The sequence below is a fragment of the Conger conger genome, chromosome 6 (genome assembly GCF_963514075.1).
Source record: "Conger conger chromosome 6, fConCon1.1, whole genome shotgun sequence".
NCBI classification, from domain to species: Eukaryota; Metazoa; Chordata; class Actinopteri; order Anguilliformes; family Congridae; genus Conger; species Conger conger.
In genome coordinates this window covers 36,445,041-36,464,597 of record NC_083765.1, presented here as the reverse complement: position 1 = coordinate 36,464,597, position 19,557 = coordinate 36,445,041, and the positions used below count along the sequence as shown (strand labels likewise).

The 19,557-nt window shown below is 46.9% G+C and overlaps 1 protein-coding gene across 3 annotated transcripts in view; it reads right to left on the bottom strand.

The window, feature by feature from the left end:
- cdh13 (cadherin 13, H-cadherin (heart)) overlaps positions 1–18,677 on the bottom strand; it is a 487,792-nt gene extending 469,115 nt beyond the window's left edge. For all 3 annotated transcript variants that reach the window (XM_061246305.1, XM_061246306.1, XM_061246304.1), the window contains exon 1: positions 18,522–18,677. In XM_061246305.1, the coding sequence (XP_061102289.1) occupies positions 18,522–18,566 (45 nt within the window). In that variant the 5' untranslated portion in view covers positions 18,567–18,677. The remainder of the gene's footprint in view (positions 1–18,521) is intronic.
- Positions 18,678–19,557: the final 880 nt, after the last annotated feature.

Here is a 19,557-nt window from a genome sequence, read left to right as displayed (position 1 = left end):
AGTAACAGAAACCGCATGAAATTCAAAAGAGGAGAAGGAGAGGGATGAGGAGAAGACACTAGATCTCCATGAGGATGAGATTAGGAGACCTGTGCCACCTCCTCTGCCAGAGGATCTGGGTGTGTGGGAAAAAGAGAAGGCAGAGGAAAGGGCAGCCGGGGTGGCCGTGTTCTCTGGTGAGAGCCACGTTTCAGTTAAAGCAAGAAAGTCAAGGTTGAGGTGGGAGGCATAGGCAGATATGAAGTCTGCTTTCTGGACGGCGGACTGGCAGTTCCAGAGGCCACCAGCCACACAGAGATCAATACCAGGGGATCTGGGAGGAAAGATGAGGTTAGAGATATTCTGCCCATGTTGGCGGGAGGCGAACCTCCTACCTGACTGGGACCTGGGGAGAGGAGAGAGGACAGGGATGGGAAGGAAACACATGGAGGGAGCTAGGGAGGACAAGGGGAATACTACACAGTGGAATGAGGGCAGGCAGCAAAAACAAAATCAAACATCAGGCTCTCATACAGCCTGGATGGACACCCGCAGATAGACACCCCCGACTTTGTACGCCTGCGACTTCGTACGCCGAGGCAAGTAGCCGAGGCTGCCGCACACAGCTGCCGCTGGTGCGCTACACAACTGCTTAAATAACACTGACGCTGAATACAGAAAATGCAACCAACCCACTGCAGAACACTAATGCACACTGAAGTGAGTTCAGGTGTGCCAGTAATTATACCCTGAGCAGGGTGCAAAGTATTGGCTCCTCCTACAACAAAAGCTGTGGCCTGCCAGCCAGTAAAACAATAGCCTAACTTAATAGCCTAGCTTACCTGAGAGAAACAAACACCTAACCCAGTTTCACTGAATCTAAATAAACACCACTTGTAATAGCTAACAAACAAACAAGTACACAACAGAACACTATAATGACAACTAAACTGAATTTAGAATCAGCAAGCAAACAAATAATACTTAACTAATCCAGGAGAAAATGCAACCAACCCACTGCAGAACACTAATGCACACACCAACACAACTCATACACCAAGCTACTTTAACAAGGAAGCCTGCACCAACAAAACTCATACACTGACCTACATTATGCTTAAAGGTTGCCAACTCCCGTCGGACAGATTCCAGGACCTTTTTTTGACCATGGAGAGCTGGACTATGGAGTTGGGTGGGGTGGCGGACTGCCTGCGCGGGGGACTGGGCTCATGACAGGGGTCATATCAGTCCAGCCCACACTTACAGTATGTAATGTATCGCCACTGAAAATGAGAATCTCTCACTATTAATATTTCATCTCATTGAAAAGGCCACCTGGCTAATCTGAGAGAGTTGGCAACCAAAACTATGCTACGTATTCCACTCTGCCACCAGTATCATCCTGCAAAATGTGAAGACCCTGTCCTCCTGTGAGACCCTGTCATCCTGCCTTCTCCAAGCCAATGGAGACTGGGCGTGGCAGTTAACCCTTTGTGGTCAGTGCTCAACAATGAAAGGCCTTTGCCCATTCTGGGGTCGGGTGGGCTTTGGTTGGTTGGCTGGCCTTCTTGGGGTTACTGCTGCATTGGCGGCCCTTATCTACTCTCCAGGCACTGACAGACAAGGAGCTTTCATCAGCGACAAACGCACCTCATCATCCAAGTTCTCCTGGGAAACGCTTTGAGGCTAGCAGTGCGTAAAATGGCCACTGGCTCACGGATGATCGCATTGTAGGAGCTTCAGCTGCGGTCTTCTCAGAGAGGGTACAGGTGTCATACTGAAATACCGCAAAGAGGGAGCGTGGTTCAACTGGCAATTCCCCAAAAAAAAACAACAGGAGAAAAAAAAGGTAAAAATAACCGCTGTTTGAAAGCTTGTGTGGACGACCGGTGATTGTGGGTCTCATTGGCGGGGAACTCCACCGCCCTGTTTCCCAGCGGTTTCTGTGCCTGGGTGAACACTGGAGGAGTTCAGAAAGGCAGTTATTTGTGGTTCAGTAAAAAAAACTGTGGAGTTTTATTTGTGATATATACCCAGCATGCAACAAGAAACAGAAAAAGCACACTATAGATCTAAAGCTTTAGTGGAGCTGCTGGTTTATTAACCCACGGATAAGCAAACATAATTCCACCTCTCCTGTCTCACAAAGATCTCAGGCCAGCTCTTACCTCTGGCCTGTACTGTAAATAACTGGTGAAGAAAATCACTTTTGCCTAAAAAAAACGCATTAAATAAAATTGCTATTCTCTCTGTAATAACTACACAGGGCTCCAGAACTGAAAAGTAACAAAGTAAATGAAAAGCACCGGAAAAGTTCTGTCCAATGTCTCTCTCTCTGCAGTCTGTCAGGATTGCTTCCGATAACCACACTCCATCCGAACAAGGCTACTGGTGGATTGTGGGTAACTGTCCTGAATGTAGGGTGCAGAGACAGGAGGTGCTGGCTCCTGATGGATTGTGGGTAAAGGTCTGTAAATCTCTCCACTATCTTCCCCCTGTGAGGTGAATACTTCCGGACCGCCCCATGAAAAAGACAGCATTTTCCATTCAGGTCAGCACGTTTACAGAGGGGAAATAATCGTCCCTGCTGAAAACCTGCACGGCAGGATTATGGGTAAGTTCATACAAGAGGGAGAGGGAAGCAACCAAGTTGTCCTGAAAACACATTCAAATAAAAGATGAATTTTATAAAGATATTCACAAGAATATATAAGGGAAATTATTTCTACAATCAGACATTGTAATGTATTAAAAAGCCATACAATACATGAATCATTATGTTTTGAAAACACATATTACAGCGCATTGTATTCCTGCAGGGACTTGTCAAAAAGGGACATTTGTATATGGAGAAATATTCCCTGCAGCCGTCACCCGCGTGGAGACGGAATGATTTCTTCATTCATCGAGCCCCGTCTCCCCACCCCGCCCGCCCCCCTGAACCGCAGCAGAAACGCGGCGTGAGGGAAAGAGGCTGACCCCGGGAGGCCTCGCCCTTTTCAGAGCCACCGCCGGAAAAAAGCGTGTCCGTAAGCCACGGCACTGAGCTGACCTTTCCGCTGATTACAAACACGGCCCGCCGAGCAGACCGGCACCCAGCTCAACTGTGCGACTGGCCAGGCCAGAGACGTCTACCTGGGCCTCGCTGCAAAAAAACCCAACAACAGATCTTAATGGGTGTTTTACTCTTATATTTAGACTTCAAATCATGTAATTATATTCCTTTTTGGCATAGTGAGACAAACATTGCCAATTATCTACTCATTTCAAGATGGGGTAAGACAATTATACTTTTCAAGCAAAAATGGACAAAAAACGAGCTAATATTTTCTGACTCAAACACTTGTTCAGACATTTTGTTTGCAGCGCTGGCTGCTTCCCAGAGCTCACTCTCACACTGAAACTGAAAGGTCTCTCATCTGTGTCGTCACCACAAGCACAAGGAAGGGCGGTATCTCATAGACATTTGCATTTCTCCATTTCATAGCATGGCCAATATGTGTTATTCATATATTTTTACCATATGGTTTATGCTGCACCTCTGTGCCATCTGCTACTCTCCAGCCAACTTTCAATTTTGTATTTTGCATTTCATAACAAAATATTTCTCTATATTTTACCCCATCTTTGCCATTGGGAATCTGAGATACCATATGGAATCTAGACGCTAATGGGTAAAATAATACTTTGGCATGGTACTTAGGCATGCTAGCAGCCGTTTATGCCAATTACTGAAATGCCCCAGCCATATCTGAAATGCGCACGAGGAAAATACCAGCGATAGCTGAATGAGCTTTTCAACTCCATAATGGGAGGTGCCCCAATGCATTGTCAATCACTGACCTTTCTAACCAATCAAAAGAATGTCTCTCAACACAGCAAACCACAAAGATGCAGAGGTTCAAAACAGAGTCGGTAATAGCCTGCAGCACGTTAGCGCACATTAGCACCGCCTATTTCTGCCACCACAGAGCCTCCTCCTCCCCTCGTAAGGAAACATGGAGGTGCAGAGGAAGGACTTGCAGCCGTGCAGAGGGGAACGTGTTTACGGCGCGCGTGACAGAATCGGCAGCTGGAGCAGTGTAAAGCGCGTATATTGTAATCTCCCTCTGCGATTACAGATAATGTTTGACAACATTTCAGGCGGTGACAGCGTAAAGCACTGTGTGCAGCACACGGCTGATCCACAGGTGTGCTCCCATTCAATTCCGCCGTCGTTCCAGCCCCACGGTGAGGATCAAGCATGCACTTCGCCTGCCACTGGTAAGCCAGGCGGCAGCGCTCTCCCTACCTGTATGAAAGAGGACTTCCATTACCCGCAAATCCTCAAATATTGCTCTTGTCAGAAATGAAAAGAAAATACTGGACTAGCTTTACGGTATGTGCTAATTATATCCCCACTGTACATTACAGCATTCTGCACGTTAACCTGAATTTGCATAAACCCAAAGTGCACCTGATTGATGGATGACAAGGCACTGTGTTAGTGGAACACGCACCATAGCTAGCTAAGCTCTCTGGGAGAAAGGCACATTCATGAATTTATAAAAGATGTTCTTGTGAATCCAAAGCATTGTAAATAATCAATAGGTTTTTAGAGTATCAAATACTAATAAATGCCAGCTTGTCGTGAAATACAAAGCATACTAAACATGTCCCATTACCATTGTTTTAATTTGTTTCATTGGTCAGGCCGGTATTGCGTATTTTCAGTGTGCTGTCCAGTCCGTACAGTACATCTGCCTTCTGCCCTTAAACGACAAGAGGATTTACAGCGAGACGTCAAAGGAAGACATGCATATGTCCAGGTGTTGTAACAGGTGGAGACATCGCGTCCGGCCTAAAGTCCCGCGCTGTGTAGGACGTAGCGGTAAGGCAGACACGGGCCCAGATGGTGCAGACAGCCCCAGGTGTCTCTGCCGAATGGCTTTCCGAGAGGCCCGCGTCTCTAGCAGAGGAGCAGACTCTCTCCAAGCGCTCCCTTTCTGCTGAAGTTAATTGGCGAAAGTAGCAGAAACATATGGGAGAATCACAGAGCGCGGTGTGCGGAGCGTCTTCTCCCCGCCTGGCGCGCCCCCGTTCCTATCCCCCCGAGAGCCACTTACGCAGGTGAGCGGCAAGAGGGTCGAGAGCGGCTCAAAAGCATTTGCCGCAAACCGAAGGAACAAAACTCGAGGGTTTTTCTCCCCGCTGGGGAGCGTTTCTACCTTGCGTGCTTGCTACTCCGGGGGTTCAGGCCTGGCGTTTGCCCTTTTCTTTTTGCCACTGTGAAAAAGCATGATACAAATAAAATTGAATCCAATTCAATTCAATTTGTCCGCTAAATGCCACTGAAGTCAATTCATTAATTTTCCTGAGTCAGTCTACATTAGTCTGGTCTGAAATTAAGCCTGCATTTAGTATGATCGTTTGAAAGTGGACTGGGTACGGATCATTTGAAGTGAATTTTGAAGTGTCGCTAACGAGCCGTTAAGACGGGTCCGGGGCCGCAGTGAGGCTACGGGCTCGGGCCCCACGTGGTGCGTGACCCCATAGATCACCGTCTTTCAGTCTCGACCTTGGAGAGCCGCAGGACGTGCAGGTTGTCCTTATTACTCAGCGCTTAATTGACCGACTGCACAGTTAACTCACCCCAATCTGTTTCTAATTCAGTAAGGTAAAAACAAAAGGAAGCCATCCCATGGCTGTCCAAAGGCACAAGCGAAAGGGAAGAAAAATTACGGTTATAAATAATACTTGAGTATTCACGGTCTGGAGTGTTGCAGCCCTGACCTTCACTCCAGGGGGCATACTTGTGGAGGGCTTGTTTTTGTGTCCGCCAATTACTCTGGCTCAATTAGCAAATTAGCTACATGCACCAGCGCCACTTCACTCACACATTAGACCACATTTAACCGTCTCTTACAGGGACAAAAGAGCTGTCATCAGCTGTCATTCAGCAGGCAGTCGATGCATTTATTTAAAGGGTCAGATGACGTACATGATCGGTTTGATTAAATAATTAAGATCAGAGTTTGGCATCAAACCCAGAAACAGATGCAGATCTCCGCCCCCACCCCTATGCTAGCTCACCCACTGAGTCTATCCCTGAAAGGAAGGAGATCTCCCTCTGGAAATTCTGAATGTATCCCTCCATCCCCCAATCTCCGATTTCCATAGCTCAGTGTCCAAGGTACCCAGAACCGCATAATATCTGACAAGGAGAAGACAAATAAACAAAAAGCAAGACCCCTGCATAAGAACCTATTCTGCACGCCGTCTGATAAGACATGGCACAGACAATGCAGTCAGAGAGGCAAGGCAACACGGTGTTAAGATAAGACTGTGCTGTAAAGTATCTGTCGTAATATTTTGAAACAGCGGACCAACCACTTCACAGGTAAACTCCCATTGGCATGTGCTTCCTGTGAGCCAGTGGCTGAGGGTCTGGGCTTCATGTTATTGAGGCTACAAGAAACCCAGTGTATGAGTCATCGAGTGCTGACTGATGTGAATCAATCATGGTTTATTTCAGTGGACAACAATTGTTTTTGAAATGATAGTAATCTGCATGTATAGCTCCATACCCCAGCAGATTAGATTTGAAATGAAACTATTAATATTTGACTAAAGTGCAGAATGTCAGCTTTAATTCGAGGGTATTTACATTCATATCAGGTGATCCGTGTACGAATTACAGCTGAAAGAGAATCGTGAAATCTCACTCATCACTTCAAATAAGGGAGACTAGAGACAGGGTAGGGGTGAGGGGGATGGAACATAAACATAATGAGGAGAACTGGTCTTTCAGCCCTTCTAGGCTTGCCTTTTACCTACAGACTAGATAATTAAGCCCAGCATAGAACATAACAATATAAGTACACACAATGAAAAGAACAGGCTATTCAGCCCATCTTGGTTCACCTTTTACCTCCAGTCGAATCCAGCACAACATAAAGCAAGGACTCCACTGCATGACGTGGAAAGCCGTTTCAAGCATTGACAACTCTCGAGGGTTAGGGCAATGGATGATTATTACTTCAAAATAAACAGCATTGACTATTCTGAGAGAGGGAGCCACTTTAGTCTGTCATTTTCGTGCCGTGCAGACTGCAGGAACACTCATTCTATTCAGGGGATCTTCAGAAACAAGCCCAGAGGCTGCGAACAGAGAGGCGTGCTTCCGGAATATTCCAGGGTATATTAATGAGGCGGTGCCACGGAGAGGGGTCGAGGAGGAGGAGCGGGCGGAGACGGGGCGCGCATGTTTAAGCAGGCCGGCGAGACCCCCGAACATAAAAACTCCCGCAATCAGCTACGGGCAAGCAACCCGGCCGCTCCTCATTAGCCGGAGGGCCTACGTCGCATACGTCAGCGATGCACACGGTGCTGCGGTTACCCAGACGGCGGCAGAAGGCCTGCTCGTCAACGGGGTGGAACGCACCGCAAGCCTGAACGGGAAGAACTCAACGGGGGCCCCGGCGCTTTACCAGACTCCTCCGGGAGCCGAATAGGTCTCCCTCCGCCGAACGAGTTCTCCCGCAGCAAACTGTCAGCCGGCTTCATGATATGTGTGTTTAAAAGGCTGTTTGCAAACCTGAGTGGGTTCCGGCTATTACCGGGTATCGGGCTCTGCTAAGCGAGTAATCCATACCGCTTAGGTGGAGGAGGGAAGTCAGCGTGTGGAGCAAAGCCACATGCCGTAATTACGGGTGTAATTGCCTGTGTCCTCGTTGTTTAACTTGGTAAACTGGGGCGGTGTGGCTTTTGGCCGGCTATGAACCTGGATGTCAGGTCCGGGAGCGGGCTGTGCTTCACGGCTGCGGTCAGCAGAGGGTTGGATGGCGAAGGGGAGATTTGTGCTCACCGAGGCGTTCAGGTAGAGAAAACATCACTGGTGGAACATGGAGTCGTGCGGATGAAATAAATCTGATCTGGTTCCTGCATATGCCAGCGTCTCCCCAGAGACCCATGCTGCTGAGCTGTCCACAGAGGGGGGAGGGAGGGAGGGGGGCGTCCTCTGCTCATTAAAGCATTCTGAAACATCTAATGCCTTTTTTTCCTCATTCTCCGTCTCTCTCTTCCTAACTCAGAACTTTGCCTTTCCTCCCCATCTTTCTTATTCTCTCGTTCCCTATCTCCCCCTTTCCCTGATCTCGCCCTCTCCCTCGCATTGGTCCAGATGACACACATATATATGTATCACCCCCGCCTCTTCATCGCCCCCTGCAGGTTGAGCTCTGACAGTTCGTTTCTGCATCTGGGTCAGGGGTTTAATTAAGGCGCGGCTCATGGGGCTCAAACAGGTGGCAGGAGGCCTGGAGGAAAGGAGCATGTTATTTAAAGAGCAGAGGAGCCCGCGCTCCTTCTCCAAACCCAATCCTCCACCGTCCCACATCTGAGGGACACACTCCGAGCACTCTGCACATTTTTACATAAAAGAAAACCAAGCTCTTCCTTCTTCAGATTTAATTAAGACCTCTGGTCTCCTCCCAGCACTGAGACTCAAGCCTCCACTGTTCTTCCCATGATTCCGTGGGTGATGATGACACTGTTTCACTCTCTTTTTACCTATCAGAGGATGCTCCAGAAGCACCAGAAGAAAGATCTGCTGAACTCTGGTGGAACAATTTATCTTTCAACAAGATACCGGAGACCTTTTCATCTCGACCTTGGTCCTGGAGGGCACATTGTACCTGCTGCAAGACTTGCAAGTCTTGCTCCTGAAGAGCATTGTCTGCAGGTCCATTCAGCCACAATCAACCTTGGAAGCATTAATTCCAGTGAGGCACATAATTGATGGATTCCTCAGTCATTGTCTTCATGCACCCATTTTAGATTCTCTCCCGTGTTCAGGGACAGTTGTTAGTTTAAAGACATCCAGGGAACAGGCTGTACTGTGAGCCTCCAGGACCAAGGATGACAGCTTTGTTCCAGCGATGCTTCATCATACCTCAAAGGACAAAAATTCACCCAGCAGGGCTTCAAACCCATTAACACGTGCCCGGCAAAGTGACAAGGCATCCATCCAGTGCTCTTTTGCATTCATGCAGGTCTAGCGACAGAGCTTCCCTGCCAAAGCGAATGCTTGCCATTATCCCACTCGCACAGGGAGCGCGGTTTTAAATGCTGCGCACGGCGGAGAAGGCTTCCGCTTTCATCACTCAGAGAAAGACCGTCCCTCTGTGAGGCCCTACATCCGTCAGAACAACAGGCTACGGGAGGACTGCGGTATCGGCCTCTCCAGCCCACTCGTCCCTTTCTCTCCGGTGGAAAGCCAGCCCTTTCTCACCCACAATATGACTGATGTTCCAAACATCTGCGGAAATAAGTTGTGCAAAATAAACGGAGTATTGTTAAGTAACTTGCGTAGGGGTGCAGCTGTGACAACAGGTGTGAAATCTGTACTGCCCCCTCCCCCTCCCTCTCTCTCCGTGTCCTCTTTTTCTTTCTCTCCCTCTCTCCTTCTTTCTCTTTTATTCTCTCACCCTTTCTTCCCCAGCACCTTCCTTCTCTTCATTTATTTTCTTTCTTTCTTTCTCACCTTTCCTCTTTCTTCTCTCCATTTCCCTCGGTTGAGACAGAACTCACTTTTCAAAAGGGGCAAAACTGGAAGGCCTTCTTAATTGCCTGGAAAGGCCTTCCGCAGTGAGCGGCATTGTGTGTTTGTGTGTTCAGAACAGCAGTCCAGCAGCAGCTATCTTCAGATGCCTTATTCAACAGTTTAATCAGCTTTGGCAGCACTAATTTGGAAAACATACTCAAGCGTGCGCACACACACACACACACACACACACACAACAAATTAGGACTCTGTGCAGCCCTTTGGATGTCTCCGCTGCTCTGCCTCGGGATCAAAGCGCCTCTCGTCGACAGAGCTGCCAGCACAGCATCGCCATCTAGGTGGCCGGTGAAGGTATTGCGGGTGTCAGGGTGCAGGCTGACAGTGATTGATTCCCCTCTCTCTCTGAGGTGACAGGCAGCTGCAGATCTGACAAAATGAGAGGCAACAGGAGCGAGCGGGATGGGAAGAGGAGGGTACCGCCCGGGTCAAACAACAACCACGCTGGCGCAGACCCCTCTCCCGTCTCTGCTCGTTGCCAAGCCGTGCTAAGGGTTTTCTGTGGCTCTGCTTGGCTCAGCCTCCACTGGTTCCTTCATTCCCAATCCAAAACACACACCGGTGGTAGTAGTTAGATATTTTTTAGCTATTTCTGTTATGGCCACACTGCTATTTACATCGACGCAATGTCAAGACTGTGTAAGTACTTTAGTGTTTATAGCTCTTGCTCATTTGCAACCCCTGTGGCAATATACAAGAGAAAAGATAAACACAGCATTAGTAATGACTTTTGTTGAATGGGACACCATAAAGCCAATATCATAAACATAAAATAACACCTGTAATATCCTGTGTATAAAAGCTTGCGACAAATTCTAATGTGTTCTTACTGCACATCGCTCATAAATTGTAATATGCTGTCATAACTAGTTATGAGTGGCATTATATCATGCTTATGACACTTATGTGGGCTTTACGGTGTTTGATGGGTCACCTGCAGTATTGGCAGGGCAGAGGAGCCCCTCTCTGCCATAAGGGTTACGTGGGGCTGTCATAACTGAAGTGATTGTGGGACTGCATGCTGACTGATGACCGATGATGAGCTGACAAACCACCAAGCAAAACTTTCACTTTCAAAGCTTGCATTTAAAAAGCGTATAAACTGTATTTTTAGCATTAAGGCATACATATTATGAAAGCCAGGTTCTACAAAATTAAGATGAAAACCTAAAACAGCCAAAAATGTTTTACATAAACATCGATTCATGTAAAATTGGCCATCGAAATTTCCAACTGATTATTATTGAGTGGGTCACAAATGACAGGCAGGTCCAGCTCACTTTCCCATCATTGCTGCATCCAAGACTTGATTCACAGACTCAGCGAGTCAAAACACAACGCAGCGTAGTCAACCTCACAACCAGCGAGCTTAGTGAGTCCATTCATTGGACAATGTTGCACCACGAGTCATCGAGTCACCATGTTTCCACAAGCAGGACCCCCCCCCCCAAAACACACACAGACACAACTGCGGTGATCGGCGATCGATCAAAGATTGCCCCTTTTGAATGCAATCATGGCAGAGGGCTCCGGCTGGTGGTAATGAATTCAGATCAATCATCATTAATCAGGAGGCTCCAGACTCCGACCTCACCTCCCTCCTCTCCTGGTCATTAGTCATTTCTGATGTCATGTCACCCCCGACTCCTCCCCTCACTGTGAGCAGCTACACCGTGGTCCCTGGGGGGTCATTCCCATTAGATCTCTGCCTGTCTCACAGACACATTCCTCTCTGTGTTTAATAGAGGTCTTCACCGGTCTTCACCAGTCTGCCAGAGCACCAATACTCAAAGCCGACCCAAAACCCTAGCAAGTTTTTGGTTCAGAAGTTTAACTTACTCTACGTTCGGGTCCAAATTGGCATGTGCTTTGGGTTCAAGTCTGTTATTTCGGGCCCTGTGTATTCACATATTGCGCAATTGACCTGAATGTTTTGGATGATCTCAAACATTGGCATAAATGCTTGAACAAAACAACGCTCGGGTAAAACAATATTGCAAACTCTCCTTGTAATCAATTTACAAACGATCCATCTTTAGATCAAGGCGGTAAGACAAAAGTACATTGTGAAATTAGGCTGCTTGCCAATTATCAGCGGAGTCAACTACTGAACAGCTACAGGCTGTTCTGGAACATATTGGGTCCCTTTTTCGGGCCTGTTTCATATTCGAATTCGGGTCTGATGGGGTTTGTGTAAGGCAATTAAATTCTGCTTACTGTATGTAAGACTATCTGAATTCCTGAACACCACTAGTGTCCACTGCTGTCTTCAGAATGGGCAAGGGTTGGGGGCACATCCAGCTAGTGCAGTGCATCAGTCACAGAAGCTCACACACACAGCAACCGTTACCAAACAGCGGGAGTCGGCCCAACAATAAACCGCTCTGTACAAAGAGATGCGTTTACTCAGTCAAAGGCAAAGCATGAACCCTTTCTGCATCAGGCGCTAGACCCACACAGGACGTCAAAGGATTGCGGGAAATAGATTTTTGTCTACACTGGCGGAGTTGACGGTTCACACCGGGAATGGCACCCGGCAGGAGGCGGAGGTTTGAAATTTACAAGCCGAACAGATGTGCGTGCCTCTAAGCGGTTTCGGGTTAAAAGAGAGAGCATGCAGTGGATTTGATCCAGAGACTTCTGAGGGGTAGTCCAAGATGGTGATGGTGGAACACACGCACGCACACACACACAGCAAGGCTTTTTCTGTGGCTATGCTGAATGTATTTCATACAGATTCCTTTTTTTCGGTTTATTTTCTGTGAATCTAAGCGTGTGGGTGACTGCTGGTTTGCATGTTGTGCAGTGTGTGTGTGAATTAGTTGTGTGTGTTTGAATTAGCATGTTTGAGTTTGAGTTGTGTGTACATAAGTTAGACAATGTGCTCGAATGTGACTGTACTGTACATGTGTACGTGGGTCTATGTGCTTGTGCATGCATTTATCTGTGATTGTGTTGCAGATTATGCAGGTGTAGGAGTGTGCATATGTGCCTATGCAAGTGTGCATGTATATACCATCTGTGTGTGTGCATGTGTGTGTCTGTATGTGCACTAAAAACAGCAGCAGTGGAACACGGTCATAAGCTTTGCGTGTGAGCTGTGGGATTTGGAGGCTGGCTCCATGGCTTTCCTGACAATTATGTGACAGACAGACAGATGACGAGAGTAAACACAGGAGATGGAGTCGTCAGGATGACAAAGTGACGGCCTACACACTCCCAAACTCACCCTGCCTCTCTCAACACTCTTTCATTTCCTCCCCATCACAGCGAGGAGAAAGACTAGCATTCTTCAAAAATCCCCCGCTTTCACTGTACACTACACTACCAGGCTGCCCGAGGTAACACTGTAGATTACAGTGCAGTTACGAATGCTGAATTATTAATCAGTGCATTCTACCTCATTAAAAAAAACATTTATTAATGTCGACTTAGCATCAATAATGTAAGCAGATATGCCATTAAAGAGGAGCCTGATTGAGATTGGGAGGATGTATTTCATGGCAACAGTGCATAATGTCTAATGGGAATCTCTGGTGTACTTCTAAAACGCGTGGTCCAAAAAACAACAAGCTAATCTATTAGGTATAATGTAGTCATGGGTACTTTCATTCTCTTCTGCAATTGAGCTGTGGTCTAAAGGGTGTCTCCGCTGGGTTCTGTTGCCTGAAAGGTGTTTTTATTTTGCTTGAAGAAATTGATTGAGGGCAGACTATCCAGTGTGTAATTATGCAGATCTTTATTAGACATGTCTCCGATCACTCTGAGCGGTGTCTTATAGGGAGAGTATCCTCGGTCTCACTCTGAGTGGTGTCTTATAGGGAGAGTATCCTCGGTCTCACTCTGAGCGGTGTCTTATAGGGAGAGTACCCTCGGTCTCACTCTGAGCGGTGTCTTATAGGGAGAGTATCCTCGGTCTTCACCTCCTGAGAGCCAGTCACATGGGTCACTGCTCACCAGCAGCCGTGTGCTCACTCTCTATGACTCACTCTGGGACTCACTCTCTCTCTCACTTACTCTCTCTCTCTCACTCTCTCACTCACTTACTCTCTCTCACTCCCTCACTCACGCACTCTCTCTCTCTCACTCACTCTCTCAATAACTCACTCCCTCACTCTCTCTCTCTCACTGACTCACTCTCTCTCTCACTCACTCTCTCAATAACTCACTCTCTCACTCTCTGAATAACTCACTCTCTCACTCTCTCTCTTTCACTCTCTCACTCTCTCTCGCTCACTCTCTCACTCTCTAGGACTCACTCTCTCACTCACTCTCTCTTCCCTCACTCTCACTCTCTCACTTACTCTCTCTCTCTCACTCACTCTCTCACACACACAGCTGGGAAAGGAGTTGGTAATTAGAGGCAGCAAATGGGGGCGGTGGCAGCGTAGTTAACCTCGGCTGCCCGCGAGCACGCTTACTGCGCAGAGCGGTCTGCAGAGAGGCACTCCATTCAAAAGATAAACATTAAACGTAATGACTGACTCTCTCATTACCGCCATTACCAGACCTTCCTTTTCCTCATCCGGATCTCCTGCTCCAATTGCTGATCATTTCAACAGAAAGAAAAGCGCATGCACCCTGGCAGCCCGGGGGAGGGTAGGGCTTTTATATCTTGTTAAATGTTGTCACGGAAACTATTTCCACGGGGAGCCCCTCCCAGCTTCCTCGTTAAAGGGCACATGGAGCTGATGGGTGCTCTGAGAAGTGCTATATTAATGGGGTATAGCTAAAGAGATTCTCCTTAATGGAGCTCCTGATCAGACCTCCTTTAATGCCTTCTGTGCTGGACCACCTGTTTTGACCACACAGAGACCACACAGCCACAGTCAATCTCAGGTCAACCCCGACCAAAGAAAATAACAGCAATAGAATAACACTGTTATTTATATTAAACAGCACTGTTGTTTTGTCTATCAAAAAGCCGACATGTGTCTGACCCTAATTGGGCCCAGGGCCTCAGATTGGCTGAAATATGGTCCAATTGTGCACCACACCTCTGAAGTGGGAAGCCTCAGTAGGGCAGATAATGAAACGAGCAGTGCCCTGGAGTGCCCTCTGGTCAGCGGCAGTGACAGAGACGCTCTTCTGATCTCCCGCGCTCTCGTCTGGCATGGGAGGAGGAGGAGGAGGCGAAGGAGGAGGAGGAGGGGTTTTGACCGGACTCCAGCCTGAGACGTCGGGGTGTGGGGAGGCACCGTCCCGTCTGGAAGCGGCTGAGCGTATCGTAGGCATGTCATCTCAGCCCAGCCAGCACCTGTTACTGCCAGCAGAAAGGAGGCGGGCCGCAGAGACAGGGGCCGTGACCTTTCATTGTTACAGAAGGGCCGCGTGTGACAGGCCGCTGACCAATGACAGCCAGCGACAGCCGCCTTCCCGCTTAATCAGTGAAAACGCCCTCCCGGTTCTCCGTCCCTCCTCACGAGCGGCACTTAAGAGTCTGCGTGCGCCTCCGCCCAAGCGCCCGGGAAAATCACACCTCGTTTCCACTTTCGTTTTACCTGTTCATTTTACGAATAAAAAAAATACAGCCTGCAATTTACCAAGCTGTTTGAAAGAAACGGAGCAGTAAATAAAAATAAAAACGTTAAAATACACAGAACCGGTCGGGCCGAGGAGCTCCCCGCCGACGCGTTGGAGAGAAAGCGAGGGAGACGGAGAGGCTGAGAGAGAGAGAGGGAAAGAGAGAGAAAAATATACGAGTGTCTGCACGTACTGGCAGCTCCGTGATTATTCTGAATCATCCCTACGAGTGCGCTGCTTAGCGTTTAATTTAAAAACAGGGATTTATAGTGTAGACGCTCCACCGCAGAGATGGGATGGAGCTGCCGTCCCACCTGCCCCGCCATAAATAAGGCGCCGAGCAGGAATACAGAGTTTAGAGCGCGGAGGAGTTCAGTGTGTGTCCAGACTGCCAGACTGAGAGCAGAGTGCACTAGGGGGCTGGGGGCCAGGAGCGGATTCAGAGAAACATGATTCAGGAAGAGACTGGAAAGGCCAGAACTTATAGTAGCTGGATAAGTAGCTGAACCCGGAATGCTTACAAATCTGGAACATGGACCGAAATAAAATGGGCGTTCCAGGTTTTGCTCAGTGCAGTTATCCAGGTAACTCAGCAATCCTACTGAGCAATACAGGCCCCTGAAGGACGTGGGAACGGCTAAGGAGGTCTTTACAATGCGGGAATAAGATCAACCAATTAGGTTTGCAGTGCCATCTGCCATATTCATCTCCTCGAATACCTTTATTGAATCACTTTTGTTCCCCAGGGCTCGTATACATGTTGTTGTTGTTGTTGTTGCTGCTGTTGTTGGTGTTGTTGTTGTTGTGGTGGTGGTAGTAGTGGTGTTCCAGAGGAATGTACAACCCTTATGTTGAAAATATAGTTCAATAAAATATATTCCCAAGGTACTGCTACTCTTCACAATGTGTGAAACATACAAGTTTGTTCCTTTCAGAACTTTCAATATATTACACTGCTGTAAAATACATTTTAATTATATTTTTGTTAAAGATCCACTATATATATATGATGTATTCCAGTTTTTAAGGGAAGGATAATGTGCCAGGCTTTGTGTAATATGTTGGATTAGAAATCTTTGAGTTTAGAGTGATAAGATTTTTCCATCACCCAATTATTTTTTCATCTTAATTTATGCAGACAGTCATTGGCAAAATTAACTCTCATTCCTGATTAAAGCTTTATTTAAAAACAGATGAATATACAATGTGATTGGGGGCAGAATTATCCTGTACCCTCTAACACCACTGATGGGATAAACATTACTTTCCAGCCTGCAAGAAGTGCAAATATTCAAATAAGTCTATGAATAAAAACATTAATCCAGGTCCTACCCCGGTCACATAATGCATTTTATACAATCTAAACCCTTTTTTCACACAGGTTGAATGCACACAGCGGAGGGAATCAAGGTAGTTCACGTGGAGTAAATCAGCATAAATATCAATTTATAGGGTTTACCACAAACAGAATATGGTCATAGCAACAATACAAGCTTTACAAACTTTACGTAGATATACTTTTCTGTAGACTCCATTGGGTATAAAGTCAAATTTAACATTCATTTAAATTATATTCCCGTGTCTGCCGCTTTTCTGGGATACTAGAAAAGTTCCGCAGAAAAAGATTACGAGATTAATTATCTTCTGGAGGAAATAATTTGGAGCGTCTGAAAACACCAGATATTTTACATGATTTTCTTATTATTGTCTTCAGCAGAGGATCCCGCGTCACCGGAACATTATAAACACACCAAAGCACTAGCAGTAAATGTCACTGCTAAATTAAATGACCCGAGCGACTTAACTCCAACATCTCCCGTTCAGTCATAGAAGCCAACCGACAACCGATTACTTTTAAACGTGACATGATTCCAGATAATAAAAGCGTTATTTGTCCACCGCGAGGACATCATGCTGCGCTGCACTTGTAATGGCTTCGCACTATCTTCGCAAATTGTGTAATTTTCCGAGGCTTTGAAGGTCGCAGCTACTACTGGGGGGGGGGGGTTCTCTTCGGAGCGCTTTACCTTAAAATCACTGCGTGCAATTGACATTCCCTAAAGGCAGCAACGGTACCGACTGCCGCTATACCAGGGCATTGTATATTCAGTAGTATTGTTCGCTAGGAAATCTACGACCCGTAATAGGGACATATAGAAAGAAATATAATGGGAATAAATTGGCTGAGCCAGAGCGATTCGCGTGCATTAATCCAGCATGCAGCCTTGAGTGGACGATGCCGGAGCTCCGCAATTACAGTGACTTCACGGGACAACGAGCCGCCACCGTGAGGGCCATGTGTTTTCTATTAGCTTCATACGTCAGCGTCTGCTCTGAAACCCTGGTAGTTTGTGACAGTGATGCGTTAAATATACCACCTGTTGTGCGCAAACCTCCGAAATCAGAAGTTCCATTGCTACTGCAACACAGTGTGGACAGATGTGGCGGAGACACACCACGAAGCATGATAAACGGCGCCAACCCGCTGAAAACACACCTATACGGGTGTCCCCGCGCAACATTTCTCCCTGAATAGCGACTGAAGTGGCTGGCCCTTCTGCGCATAAATAGTTATTGTTGGACTGGCAGGGGCAGGTGTTCACCATTATCGCTTTCCCAATAGGGATATTTAAACATTCCCAAATAAAACGTGTTAATCAGGACAAGATAAAATCACCCTCATTGAGCGAATGAAACTCGGTAGAATGAACAATACATTTTTTTAAATATCAATTTTACATTTTGCGACATTCTTAACGCTCCCGTCGCTCGTGCAATTCCAGCGCGGCGGTGTGTGAATTTCCCTGTGAGCACTTCAACCAAATGAACGGAGGCAAAGAGACGCGAAACTTGGGAGTTGAGCTGAATACAGATTAGTCTAGAGACGCGATCCCTGGTCGTGGTTCGCACGTAGCCGTCGCACATTATTGTCCTCTTCGTAGGAGCGGCTAAATGTGAGCGGCATCCTTAAACTGACCACTGCAGATTTGCCAAAGAAACTATCCTCGCCCCGGAGAATCAGATGTCGCACCAGCTACAACAGCAATTTAAACACTGACAGAATAATTCTGCTATCCCCACCATTCCTCTCGTGCCATGCCATTAACTGTATCAACATCCATCTTTCATCATAGCTTTTATGTGGGTAGTTTTAACTATTTTCTCTAGACTAGAACACTCTCACATACGCTACCCGTCCCCGCCAGGAAAACATCTCAATATATCACATCGTGTGTCCTTATCGGCTATAGTGTGAAAACTTAAAGCAAAATATGCTTTGGTGACGAGCAGAAACAGGGATGCCTTTGAAATAAAAAAATGTGTATAAGCATACATAGGCTAATCCACAGGAAGCTGATTCGGGTGCGAAGACCGAATTCCCAATTCCAAATTTAGCAAAAGAGCTGTGCACGCTTACCTGACAGACGAGGAAGGCTAACAAGACGCGGGTTCCGATGTCCATGGTCTCAATTCTCTCGCAATAAATTCAAAACAACGTGTAGGTTTGACCAGCTCTGTTCATAATTCCCAGAGTCGAACTGCCAGCGCGAGAGTAAAGCCCTCGCCTCGAGCTGCCAACTTCCCAAATAGAACTGCAGAATCATCAGCAAGGCATTGGATAGCAGAGCCTAGACCGCGACCAATAGATTTACAGGGGGATTTCTTCATATCCACGGGAACACTGCTCATCTGTATCAATCCACAAAACACACGCCTGATTTTTTTTTTCTTCGAAACAGAGCAATGATTTATGCATCCTTGCAGATCAAAACAGGCATTTTACTGAGAGTAACGTTAGAGAGCAGCGTTGGTTGTTATTGACAGAGCTTTTACATTTTATTAGAAGATCATTAAACAAACTTCACCTTTATAGGCAATCAAAAGCTAAAAGCACTTTGAGAATCTGCCTTAATTGTAAAGTGTCATTTCAGTATTCTGTTTGCAAACAAGAAAAAGCTTTACAACTCCACAGTCATGTGAAAACAAAACCAAGGCAGAAACATAGATTACCTTTGCGATCCTGATGTATTCTTGATAAGAGTACATTAGGATTGCATCCATTTGACTTCAAATATAAATAAATAAACAAACAAAGACAGGGCAGTCTTGCCAGAAGCCTTCTCTCCCTCTAACACCTGTCCTTCTGCCCGAGGGCATGCAGTATGCAGTATGCAGTGTACATGCACAGCACAAGGACAGAACTGACATGCACGGCTCCCAGAGCAGACAGACCGAGACCCATCTGAGAAACGAACGCCACCATTTCTACAGTGAGGAGGTCTCACTCAAAGATGCACCTTCTAACTCTTAGCTGCATCCCTTGAGTTCAGCCGCACCCCTTTACTAGCCTGGATGTAACTGATAGCCCACACACAGCCAATTAGCACATCCCTCAGGTGCCCATACTCCTGACCTCCTTCATATGTTCAGCCAACGTATGGGCCTAATTAACC